General features: G+C 37.6%; 1 protein-coding gene across 2 annotated transcripts; it reads left to right on the top strand.

Moving 5' to 3' along the window:
* Positions 1-1,948: 1,948 nt before the first annotated feature.
* Positions 1,949-10,837, top strand: MTERF1 (mitochondrial transcription termination factor 1). 2 transcript variants are annotated; one of them, XM_007195797.2, is made up of 3 exons: positions 1,949-2,022; positions 2,557-2,618; positions 6,910-10,836. In XM_007195797.2, exons 2-3 carry the CDS (start codon positions 2,587-2,589, stop codon positions 8,096-8,098), a joined length of 1,221 nt encoding a protein of 406 aa, XP_007195859.1. In that variant the 5' UTR covers positions 1,949-2,022; positions 2,557-2,586; the 3' UTR covers positions 8,099-10,836. The 2 variants fall into 2 exon arrangements, with proteins under 2 accessions (XP_007195859.1, XP_057406049.1); XM_057550066.1 differs by lacking the exons at positions 1,949-2,022; positions 2,557-2,618 and adding an exon at positions 2,627-2,802 and having other exon boundaries at positions 6,910-10,837.
* Positions 10,838-12,860: the final 2,023 nt, after the last annotated feature.

Below are 12,860 nucleotides of genomic sequence, written 5' to 3'. Positions count from 1 at the left end.
ATAATATGTATTTAAAGTATATTTGTAATCAGAAAATTTGGGATAGGAAATATGGAACTTATTTTCAAAAGGACCAATCTCCTTTGCCTACATGACATCACAAATAAACAGCGAGGTTGCTTAAGTAAGTCTGAAAGAACCTTTGATAATCTATGTCAGTACAACAAAGCATGTGGTATAAATCACAGAAAACTTACTGGTCAAGGAGTCGTAAGACGTGCATTCTCTTGCTGGCTTCTGCTCTAAGGGTTTCAGTGTCTCATCTGTAAAAGGAGAAGACTGAGGCTCCATAATCCCAAATGTCTTCATAAAATCTGAAGTTTAATGATTCCTAAAAAAGATTTTATTGTTTCACATTCTGATTGCAAGGCAGTTTGTAGATATAAGATTTATATGCTTATATACATAAATTTATATACTTATATATAATAGTAAATTTTTTTTTTAGAAATTTCATGTAATGTCTGAAACATTTATATTAACATATTTCCATACATATTTCCATACAAATACAAGATTTTTAGAAATTTCATATAATGTCTGAAACATTTATATTAACATATTTCCATACATATTTCCATACAAATACAAATATAAGATTTTTAGAAATTTCATATAATGTCTGAAACATTTATATTAACATATTTCCATACATATTATATAATAGTAAATATTAACTGGGTTATATGAGCTCCTTCCATGAAGAAATATATTTTAGGAACTCACATAAAGAGACCATTTCTAATTTTTCCAGACAATTTTTTTTTTTAACCTGGAGGAACTGGAGTAAATCGTTTCACTTAAAAGATAGATTATTAGTAAAGTCTCAAAGGTAAATCTTTATCCTTATAAACCAACAAAATAGGACGTTAATTCAAAACAAAGTGACGACAACAAACCAGCTAGGAGTCATCTAAGGGACAGAGTGAGGATAAAACATTAATTGGTTCATTGGTGCAGAAATCGGATGAAGAAAATTCTACCACTATGCTCCTACATAGAAGAGGGTAATGCAGGAAATTCTTCCTTGCAGTAGAATTCAGGATCAACCCTCTCCCCATCTCTCTGTTTTTCCAAGGACTAAACTACCACTTCCTCCAGAAGATAAGTGGCAACCTGATGATTATTTCATTAATCTATGTATAAGCCTTCTTTTGGGGACTGAGGGGACCACGAAGGTTTGAGGCGACACCCCCAGAGGTGACAAAAACGCACTGGCTGCGGAGATTGTTTCTACTGAAACTTTTATTTATTTATTATTATTTTTTATGTTTTGGCTGCGCCCTGGGGCACGCCGGATCCTAGTTCCCCCACCAGGGATGGAAGCCATGCCCCCTGCATTGGGAGCGGAGTCTTAACCACAGGACTGCCAGGGAAGTCCCAAAACTTTGATTTAAATAGCACAAATTCGTCACAATTTCAAAAGAACCAGAAGTAATTTGTATTGTAAGCACTTAAATCGAAGCACACTAGAATTGCTTCTCGTCCTGAAGGCTGACTGAATTCGGACTAGCAGCCACACTTCAGGATTTACCAGGTAGTTCAATAACGAAAACCTGGAGCTGTTCACACGCGTTTTCCTGCACCAAACGCGGAGGTGTTCATCCACGCCATGTTAATCACATTAATAAGCGTAATCATCCTATCAGGCTGCAAACTTCACGTATATAACAGTGACTTTCCCACCGCGTGTCGCCTGCAGGCAACGGATCCCCGCAGCGACTCTGGGCCTTTGACTGGGTCTCGGAAAAGCTCCGGGTCCCGCCCCGCCCTCCAAAATCAGACCTGAAGACCGGTTCCCCGCGCTCACCGCGGTCTCTTGCTGCCCTCTGCCGGGGCCCTAGCGTCAGGCTATGGAAGGCGGCCGCGTGGCCGCCGGGGGGCGCCAGGAGGGTGACGTCACCTCTGTGCGCGGCCCCTCGCCGGAAGTTATTCCTGTCTACTTCCGTCCCTCTGTTCTTCGCCAGACCCCAGAAGGGAAAGTCGAAGTATCTACAGCGCCCAGTTATAATCCAGGTTGAGGTCGGTGACTCGCTGCCGGTGTGCTTTTTCTTTTTAGAAGCTTGTCTGGGTGACTGTGATGTGTAACGGAGTCCCATTCCCGTGCAGCCCCTTGCAGAGTTTCTTTGTGGGAGGAAGAGGGATGGAAGAACCCGTGGAAATACCCGTGGAATTTTTGAGTTAAAGACTCAACTGGGTTCGAACCTTGCTTCAGCGAGCTAAGTCAAGCTAGTAAGGGAGCTCGGCGCTTTTTCTGATTTTGTAATTTTAGGAATGATGCCGACCTTTTAAGTTGTGGATGTTAAGTAAGGTAATGTGTGTGAAGCACTTAGTTCTGGTTTTACAAATTATACTGTGATTCTGCTGCCTTTTCCTCTCATACGTGGGCTTGTACTTGCCATTTTCTTCTCAGTATCTCTGAGAGATGCCTAGTATACAAGAGGTTATGCATCTCACGAGAACATTATGCAGTGTTAGCTGAGATTGAGCTCCTTATTCTGTATTACAAGTCCTGACGTTATTTTGTCCCCCCCCCTTTTATTTTTCCATTTCTAGGAACAGCTATTTTTCAGCTTTTCTGGAGGAATGCAAAGTTCTCTTTCCTTAAGACAAATGAGGTGAGAAGTTCATTGCTGTAAAGATCTCCAAACTTAGCTCGTTTTGTCAAAGGAAGACTAACTGGAATGTAGAATCCTGGAACCAGTGATTACCCATTTCCATTAAAAGCCCCTTTGTCCGGGGAATTGTGGAGCAGAGGGGCTCGTAAATCTTCCTTTATTCCTTAGACCTCACAAGTTACAGGTACAGAGATTTTCAGTGTATTTGTTAATTTTGGCTTTTAGCTCTTGGAATAGTGACTTTGGTAATTAAAAACGTCAATTTGAGAGACAGATGGAAATAAGTTATGGAATATTAATTAGTTTTGAAATTTGTAGATTGAGGCAGTTGGTACTTCTTGCATTAGGTTGCTTAAATATTTATTCACCACGCTAGATGTAATAGGAGTATTTTGAATGGAGATTGGATGCTAAAGGAGTAAAATAAATTGATATTCATCAGGCTTAACTTTTTTTGTGTTGAAAACTGAAAAATAACTGTTACTCTATTTTTTCCCCTCTCTGTATATATTAATGTCCCCTCCCCCCTTTTTATTTAAGTGGCATTATCCTAGCCACTGTACTGTTAAGCAGGTTGCCACTTAGAATGTCTTGGACATCTTTCTATTGTGTTAGATCTGCCTCATTTTTAAAAGGAGGCTGTGTAGTATTATATTGTATACATGTACCACTATTTATTAATCATTCTACTATTGGTGGCAATTTGGGTTCCTTCTTTTTTGCTGTAGCAAGTAATATTATAATGGTCATCTTTTTTTTTTTTTTTTAATAACAAATGTGTATTCTTGTCTTTTATTTCCTTTGGATAATCTCCAAGAAGTAGAAATGCTGGGTTGAAAGATATGATGGATGGTACCAAATTCCTTTCCAACAGTAATATTTGAGAATTCCCCCCATTTCTTCATATGTTTACCAACTGTTGATACTAGTTACCATTGTTTTTAGGCTTAGCTAAGACTGTTCATACCATTTTGGGGGGGTCATTTTATTGCATTTATAGTATTGTAATCAAAACCAAATTTTTGTTGCTAGTTCTAAGTCCAGTTCAGCTCTTTTTTTCCCCTATGTAAATAGAACACTTAGTTTTAGACTCCTTAGTAACAAATTACTATAAAACAAATGATTTACTTCAACTTAAAGTATTTCTTAAGTTAAAGATTTGTGGGAAGATACTGTTTGAATGGGATCTTGTACTGTGGATAGACATTAGGGGGATAGGCCTTTGTGAAAGACAGAACAACTTAAAAAAAGGCAGGGAGACAAGAATGGTCAAGGATGTTGAGGACCAGAGATTTGAGAGCAATGGTGCTTTGTTGTGAGGTTGTAGAATAGAAGAGATAGCTAGAAAGGTCAGTCTGAAGATTTTACCTTCTAGGGGAGAGCTACAGAGGTCTTTAATCAGGGAATGAGGGACATGATCACATCTTTGTTTTACAGGTATACTGTGGGGGCAGTTTTGAGTGACTGATGTTAGAGAAGCAAGTTAAGCGGCTGTTATAGTCTGAGAGAATAGCAAAGAGTAGAGAGATTGGATTTCAGAGATACTGAAGAAGCTGAATCTACATGATTTAATGACTGTGGGGTTGAGGAAGAGAAAAAAACCCAAAGCTTACTTTCAGATTTTTTTTATCATGAGTGATTACTGAGTAATAGTGATTTCATTAATCAGAGGAGGGCTGGTTTGGGGGCTGGGAAGGATGCTCAGTTTGGTTTTGGACATATTAAATTGTGTGAAAGATATTTCCATGGAGAATAAATTATACACAAAGACAAAATCCCCCTTTGACAGATTCAGGAGAAACCTTAATTTATTCCTCTTTTGTTAAGATATTTGGCATATATTTTTACTTTCTTTTAGTTTGTCATCAGTAGAATTTCTTTTGAACTTTCTGTGACTCGTTCAGCCCTGTTTCTCAAGAGTAGAGTGTAGTCTAGAGTAGTAGTCGTAGACATTTTTGAATGTGTACAATCTTAATAAAAAGGTTTATAAATGTACCTCCAATATAGGTGTATTTATTTACTAATTAGTTATATACATGTTTTATAGTACTATTATATTGTATACATTTTTACATTATGAAACATGTGAAAAGTAGAAATTTTAAAAGGCCAAGACAAATATAAATTGGAGTTTTACTGTTTTCTTCCTGCATCCCATTGGATCATCTCGCACCCCTCTTTGGAAAGCACTGGTTTTATCTACAGCTGTCAGTGTTCTGTCCCATTATCCAGTAGAGGTCACCCTGAGCATCTGGAAGAGAGAGCAGATTGTTGAGCAGGGCAAGGTAAAGCCTTCATTCTTTAGTTAGGAGGATCTTATTTTTAAGTTTCTATCTTCATGCAGTTTTGGAAGAGTATGTAGTTATAGAGTAGTATGTGGGATTATGGAGACATGAAGAATAATGAACTCAGAGTATAGGGCAACCTAAAATGTGCTTTTGCTGTTGATGTTTACTTTGTGAGTGTCCTGCGTTTTGTTTGAATGTTATTTGAATCTATAGTTTTGGAATCTTTTGTTAATTCTTTGATGATTGGTGGATTATCTGAGTTACAGGAATGTTCCCAGCCTGTAGGCATAATCCAAGTTCTTGTTAGTTTAGAGTAATTAAAAGGACAGACACAGAGGAGTTTTTCTTATATGGATCTTGAAAGCAGTATCTCAAGCCCAGAGATACTAGTGGTGAGTTGGAACCATCTATCTCTATTTTCTATTTTATGCTTAATTAGCAGAGAGGAGAAGGGAAATGCCTCTTTTAAGTGATAAGAGCCTGTTGTAAGTAATTAGGAATCAAGAACTAACTTTTTCACAGCTGTGTAGTCTGAAAAGGAGAAAGTACAGTTAAAGTATTATGTGTTGTTTTAGGACTCAGACCACAAGCAACTTAGGAACATAAACCATCTGACAAGCTGGATAACAGAAGAAAACTTTTCTGTCGATTTTCTCATAAAATATTTCCTATAAATAGAGGTGCTTGTTTTAGTAGGGACCTATGATTACTATGTATAAGTTCATCCATTTTATGCCCTATTTCTAAATGATCAGGAAAATGAGTTATCAAGGTTTTAGTCACTTGATCAAAGTTACATGTGTTGTGACACAGATGCAGAGAGCCCTGAGTTAGTCTTTTATAAAATGGTGGTGAGGAGAATGGCAAAAGTAACTTTTAAAGTGTTTACATCCCATCTCTCTGTATAGTTCCACATGCGGTGGACTGTGTGTATGAAATATCCCAGCTAGATCATTATGAAGATGAAAGTTGGTTTGGAGTTGTTGGGTTAACCCAAGAACCAAGGGGACATTAGGGTAAATTGAGTGACATGGAGATTGGGATCAGGAGCTATGTAAGATAAGAATTAAGGTTCTAATGATAGCATGGGTTTAAAGAGTACCATGAATCTAGAAAAAGGTGTTCAAGGTGGAAATTAGGTAGTATGAAGTGTTGGTTTTCAGGGCTAGATTTAGAGGTTTTTAAAAACATTTTTTTTTTTTTTTTTGGCTGTGTTGGGTCTTCCTTGCTGCGCGTGGGCTTTCTCTAGTTGTGGCGAGTGAGGGCTACTCTTCGTTTCGTTAAGCAGGCTTCTCATTGTGGTGATGTCTCTTGTTGCGGAGCATGGGCTCTAGGCACGTGGGCTTCAGTAGTTGTGGCTCGCGGGCTCTAGAGCACAGGCTAAGTAGTTGTGCACGGGCTTAGTTGCTCCGGGGCATGTGGGATCTTCCCGGACCAGGGGTAGAACCCATGTTCCCTGCATTGGCAGGCGGATTCTTAAACACTGTGCCACCAGGGAAGTCCCCTAGATTTAGAGTTTGATAACCAGGAAGTGAGAACAGAGGCAAAGAAGTCTGGTGTCTATGGGCAGAGGCAAGGCCAAAGATCTAGGAAGTTAGAAGACAAGGCAGAATTGAAAGCATCAATTAGTAGGAATAAGCCAAAGGTTTGGAAACCAGGAAGATAAAGCAGAGATGGAGAGGGGCAATTGGTTTTGGGTAGCCAAGGCAGGCAAGGCCAAATAAAAAGAAGAAGGTAAAGGCAGGAATAATTCTGGGGCACTGATGATGCTGTACTGCTTTTCTTTATGCTAAGAATAGAAGTGGCCCCTGACCCACAGATAATCAGAAGCAGTGAGCTAGGGAGTGGGAGTGTGGTGGCAGAATTGTTACCACAGGACCAGGAGAGCTGGATCCCTAGGTGTTTTCTTACAGAAATGACCATGATACTACAGGGTCACAATATGGTCTTTTGTCTGTTTAACGTGTGTGTTTGTATAATATTGTGTATGTTGTTTTATACAGCGTTCCAAAAGGTTTGGGCTACCTGACCATTATGGCACCAAGAAACCTCTTGTATATGAGAAGTAACTTTCTTTTTGGTTCAAGATGTTGGATGATCCGATTTTCAGCAGAAATCCTCTTTAAATCAGTTTCATTTAGGCTTTTCAGTATGAAATGTGATAATGCAGACAGTGAACCTTTGGAAAATGAAGAACTGCTGAATAACTTACTTACTATGGGAGTAGATGTTGACATGGCAAGGAAACGACAGCCTGGAGTTTTTAATAGGACAGGTACTAATGAGCAGAACCTGAAGACATTCCTTCTGTCTAAAGGAGCTAGCAAAGAAGTGATTGCTAGCATCATATCAAGATATCCACGAGCCATGACACGCACACCTGAAAGTCTTTCAAATCGGTGGGATCTGTGGAGAAGAATTGTGACATCAGACCTTGAAATTGTAGCTATTTTGGAACGTTCTCCTGAATCTTTTTTTCGGTCCAGTAACAACCTAAACTTAGAGAAAAATATGGAGTTCCTCTACTCAGTTGGATTGACCCGTAAATGCCTTTGTCGATTGTTGACCAATGCCCCGCGTACCTTCTCCAATAGTCTTGATCTGAATAAACAGATGGTTGAATTTTTGCAAGGAGTCTCTTTGTCTTTGGGTCACAATGATCCCACAGGTTTTGTCAAGAAGATAGTTTTTAAAAACCCTTTCATCTTAATTCAGAGCACCAAACGGGTAAAAACTAATATTGAATTTTTACAGTCAGCTTTCAACTTGAACAATGAGCAGGTGCTTGTTTTGATATGTGGTCCAGGAGCTAAAATCCTAGACCTTTCCAATGATTGTATGAGAAGAAACTACACAAATATCAAAGAAAGACTGTTCTCTCTTGGGTGTACTGCAGAAGAGATACGGAAGTTTGTTTTAAGCTGTCCAGATGTGATCTTCTTGGGACAGAAAAAGTTTAGTGATAAAATAGACTGCCTCATAGAAGAAAAAATTAGCATTTCACAAATAATTGAAAATCCTCAGATTTTGGATTCAAGCATAAGCACTTTAAAAAGTCGAATCAAAGAATTGGTAAATGCTGGCTATAACTTGAGTACATCAAACATCAGTCTTCTGTCTTGGAGTCAAAAAAGATATAATGCTAAATTGAAAAAGTTAAACACTGGACAGAATGTTGTTCTGGGGAATTAAGCAAAAGTCAGTCTTATAATGTAGTGACATAATTTCATTTTGAATTTGGACCTTTCAAAAAGGAGGTTTGTTTTCTTAACCACATATAGGTATATAATGTTTCTTTGGATATTTTAGTTTAAAGGTTCATAAAAACTCATGGTCATTATGCCCTAGTATAGTCTTCCCAGCTACCTTTTCTGTAGTTTGAATTAGTACAACACCCAATTTTATGATGTAGGCTGTGGCTTTTGTATGAATGGTAGTTTCTGAGTGCTATGGCAGAACAATGTGTAAAAAGAAAGGACAAAATAAGCTTTTTTGGTTTCTGTTCAGATTTGAAAATTGACAGATTCATTTAGATAGTTCTATTTCCTATCATGGTTTTGAATGGCAACCTATTTCTCCTATTATTCCATGTATCTAATTATGGTTCATCTTCAAAATAGAATGTCAGTAAAAATATGACAACAAAAAGGAGGAATTTTTCATCCCAAATTCTATGTACTCTGTTTAAACCATTAGTATGCCCCACCACTCCTCCAGTTTAGGCTCAATTTAGTATGGGTATATCCTGATTTCTTTGAAGATAAGGGCAACTGTGATAGGCAAAATAATGGTTACCCAAAGATATCAATGTCTTAATTCCCAGAACCTGTGGATATGTTTCGTTACATTATAAAAGGACTTTGCAGGGCTTCCCTGGTGGCGCAGTGGTTGAGAGTCTGCCTGCCAGTGCAGGGGACATGGGTTCGAGCCCTGGTCTGGGAAGATCCCACATGCCGCGGAGCAGCTGGGCCCGTGAGCCACAATTACTGAGCCTGCACGTCTGGAGCCTGTGCTCCGCAACAAGAGAGGCCGCGATAGTGAGAGGCCCGCGCACCGCAGTGAAGAGTGGCCCCCGATCGCCGCAACTAGAGAAAGCCCTCGTGCAGAAACGAAGACCCAACACAGCTAAAAATAAATAAATAAATAAATAAATAAATAAATAAATAAATAAAAAGGACTTTGCAGATGTGATTAAGTTAAGGACCTTAAGTTGAGGTCCTGAGTTGGGGAGGTTATCCTGGATTATCTGGGTGGGCCCAGTTATAATCATAAGGGTCCTTAAAAGTGGAAGAGGGAGGTAAAAGAAGAGGTCAGAGTGATGCAATGTAAGAAGGACTTGACCCACTTTTACTGGCTTTGAAGGAGGAAGGGGACATCAACCAAGGAATGCAGGTAGCCTCTAGAAAATGGAAAAGGCAAGGAAGCATTCCTCCCTAGTGCCTCAGAAAGGAACGCAGCCGTGCTGAGAGCTTGAATTTAGCCCATGAGACCCATGTCAAACTTCAGACCTACAGAACCAAAAGATAATAAACTGGTGTTGTTTTAAGCCACTGAGTTTGTGATAATTTGTTACAGCAGCAAACAGACTAATATAACAACTAAATAGATTAGTTGCATTTTAGGTGAAGAAGTGTACCTTTAGTATAGTATCTGTATTTCTTCCTCTTATACTTTTTTTATCCATGTATCTTTCTGGAATGGCTAATAAGTTAGTGTTTGTAGATTCCTCTAAATGTATGGATAAAAAACTAAATGTAAGTAATAAAATCTAAATAAAGGAATACTTTTGCCTAATGAGTGTAAAGAAATAATGATGGTTTCTGTATATTTATATTTTGTTGGTGTTTCTATTAATACAAAGAACCAAGAATTTTTAGAGGCATTGACTTAAAAAATGACAAACAGATGACATCTGTATCTTCAAGACATTCACAGTCTAGCTCTCACATAAACTGAAAGAGAAGGAACAAATTATATGACCTTAATTACTTTTAATTGCTTTCCAGAGACATTTGTTTTCTAGATGTGGATTTTGAATTAAGTAACAATGACGCTAACCTTTTAAGCCTTTTTTTTTTCTTTTATTGAAGTATATATAGTTGATTTATAGTATTATGTTTCAGGTGTCCAGCATAGTGATTCAGTATTATTTTTGCAGATTATACTCCATTATAGGTATATATAAGATAGGTACATACACACCGCCCCCAAGATAATGGGTATAATTCCCTGTGTTAAGCCTTGTTTCTTATCATTGATGCCTCAAAAAAACTTATTCCCACCAGTGATAGAAACCAAATGCCTGTTTTTTCAAGGCCATTTGTATGTCAATGATCTCTCATATAAATATTTCCAATAAACTATTTGATGGCAAACATGGCATAATTTAGAAAGCATGGACTGTATAGAGACATTTCTTTAGAGTAGTATATCTGGGTACTATTCCTGACCAGCTCTGTAACTTTGTGTAAATATTTTAATTTTACTGAACTTGTTTTCTTATCTATAAGATGAAAAATTGACCTCACAGAGTTGTTAAGAATCAGATGATATAGGGTCTCTAAGGTTTCTTGCACATAGTAACTTTTCAATGGTAGCCATAATAAATACAGTAGTATTTTTAACAACAGCTTTATCAATGTATAATTCATATACCATACAATTCAATTTAAAGTATGCAATTCAATTTTTAAAAATACTCATAGCGCTGTGTAATAATCACCACAATCTAACTTTAAAATGTGTTTGTGCCCTTTAAAAGAAACCCTTTACCCATTAGCAGTCAATCTCTGTTATCCCCCTCCTACTTTCCTAGCCCTAAGCAACCACTGATCTACTTTCTCTCTATAAGATTGCCTATTCTGAATGTTTCATATAAATGGAATCATACAATTTGTGGTCTTTTGTGACTGGCTTCTTTCTCTTAGCATAATGTTTCTAAGGTTCATTTTGTACCATATATCAGTATTTCATTCATTTATGTTGCCAAATAATATTCTGTTGTATGGGTACAGTAGTAGTATTGGGAGTAAATTTTATTGTTATGGCTTAAGGTCCTGAGATGGGGAGGTTATCCCAGATTATCTGGCTGGTCTGAGTGTAATCAAAGGGGTCCTTAAAAGTCAAAGAGGGAGGTAAAAGAGGAGGTCAGAGTGATATGATGTAAGGACTTGATGCACTTTTACTAGCTTTGAAGGAGGAAGGGGACATGAACCCCCTTAATTCCTAAAGTCTTCTGAGTTGTATGGGACTACTTTCTGAGGTATTGCTTTGAAATCTAACAAGTTTATAAGGAATGTGAGGGAGGTGGGCAGAGGAAATAAAAGTTTATTGGCATCAGCTGGTCATGAGGATTGTACCTGGGCTGACAAGATGATACAGCAACAGTTGCCAATGGCCAAGGAGGATGTGGGATGCACAGAAGTAAAATACAGTACTTATTTGGGGGGGTTGGGGAGGGACAACTTCCTTTGTATTCTTTGTAGAAACAAATGGCTAATGCCTGTCAGGCAAGATTAACATATATATACACACACACATATATAATTGTTTTTGAAGTATAGTTAATTTACGATCTTTTGTTAGTTTCTGGTGTACAGCAGAGTGATTCAGCATATATACTTTTTCAGATTCTTTTCCATTAGAGCTTATTACAAGATAATTGAATATAGTTACCTGTGCTATACAGTAGGACCTTGTTTATTTTTTATATAGTAGCTTACAACATGTCATATTTTAAGGTTTGAGTCTGATTGAAGTAGTCAGTTCTTTTTAAAAAAATTGAGTTATAGACATCTCGGAGATTATTGTAGAGATTATTGTGGGTTCAGTTACAGATCACTGCAATAAAGTGAATGTTGCAATAAAGTGAGTCACATGGAATGTCTTGGTTTCCCAGTGCATATGAAAATTGTTTATACTGTAGTCCGTTAAGTGTGCAATAGCATACTGTCTAAAAAAACAATACATACCTTAATTAAAAATACTTAATGGCTAAAAAATGCTAACTATCATCTGAGGCTTCAGTGAGTCATAATCTTCTTGCTGGTGGAGCGTCCTGCCAGGATGTTGATGACTGCTGACTGATCAGGGTGGTGGTTGCTGAAGGTTGGGGTGGCCGTGGACATTTCTTAAAACAAGACAACAGTGAAGTTTAGTGCATGAATTGACTCTTCCTTTCATGAATGATTTCTCTGTAGCATGTAATGCTGTTTGACAGTATTTTACCCACAGTAGAACTTCTTTAAAAATTGGGGTCAGTCCTCTCCAGCCCTGCTACTGCGTTATCAACTAAGTTTATGTAATAGTCTAAATCTTTTGATGTTTTTTCAACAGTCTTCACAGTATCTTCACCAGGAATAGTTTCCACCTCAAGAAGCCCTGTTCTTTGCTCATCCATAAGAAGCAACTTCTCATCCTTTAAAGTTTTATCATGAAATTACAGCAATTCAGTCACATCTTCAGGCTTCACTTTAATTGTAGTTTCCTCCCTCTTTCTACCACATTTACACTTCCTTCCTCCACTGATGTCTTGAACCCCCCCCAAAGTCATCCATGAGGGCTGGATTCAACTTTTTCCAAACTCCTATTACTGTTGATATTTTGACTTCTTCCCATGAATCACGAAGTTTCTTTTTTTTTTTAATTTTAAAATTTTTTATTTTTAATTTTTTTTAATGAAGCTTCTTAGTGGCATCTAGAATGGTGAATCCTTAATATTTTGTAATAAACCGTATGGAAAAGAATATGAAAAAGAATATATATATATTCAACTCTACTTCAATTAAAAAAAAAAAAAGGAACGCTGAATCTTTTCCAGAAGGTTTTCGATTTACTTTGCCCAGATCCATCAGAGGAATCACAATCTATGGCAGCTATAGCCTTATAAAATGTCTTTCATAAATAATAAGACTTGAAATTACTCCTTGATCCATGGGTTGCAGAACAGATGTTG

Source organism: Balaenoptera acutorostrata, chromosome 7, assembly GCF_949987535.1.
Source record: "Balaenoptera acutorostrata chromosome 7, mBalAcu1.1, whole genome shotgun sequence".
Taxonomy (NCBI): domain Eukaryota; kingdom Metazoa; phylum Chordata; class Mammalia; order Artiodactyla; family Balaenopteridae; genus Balaenoptera; species Balaenoptera acutorostrata.
This window is presented reverse-complemented; position numbering and strand designations above follow the sequence as displayed.

Coding starts and splice junctions, on each gene's coding strand:
- MTERF1 (XM_007195797.2), top strand. CDS start 2,587: ATGCAAAGTTCTCTTTCCTTAAGACAAATGAG. Junction 2,619..6,909: donor CTTTCCTTAAGACAAATGAG/GTGAGAAGTTCA, acceptor TGTTTTATACAG/CGTTCCAAAAGGTTTGGGCT.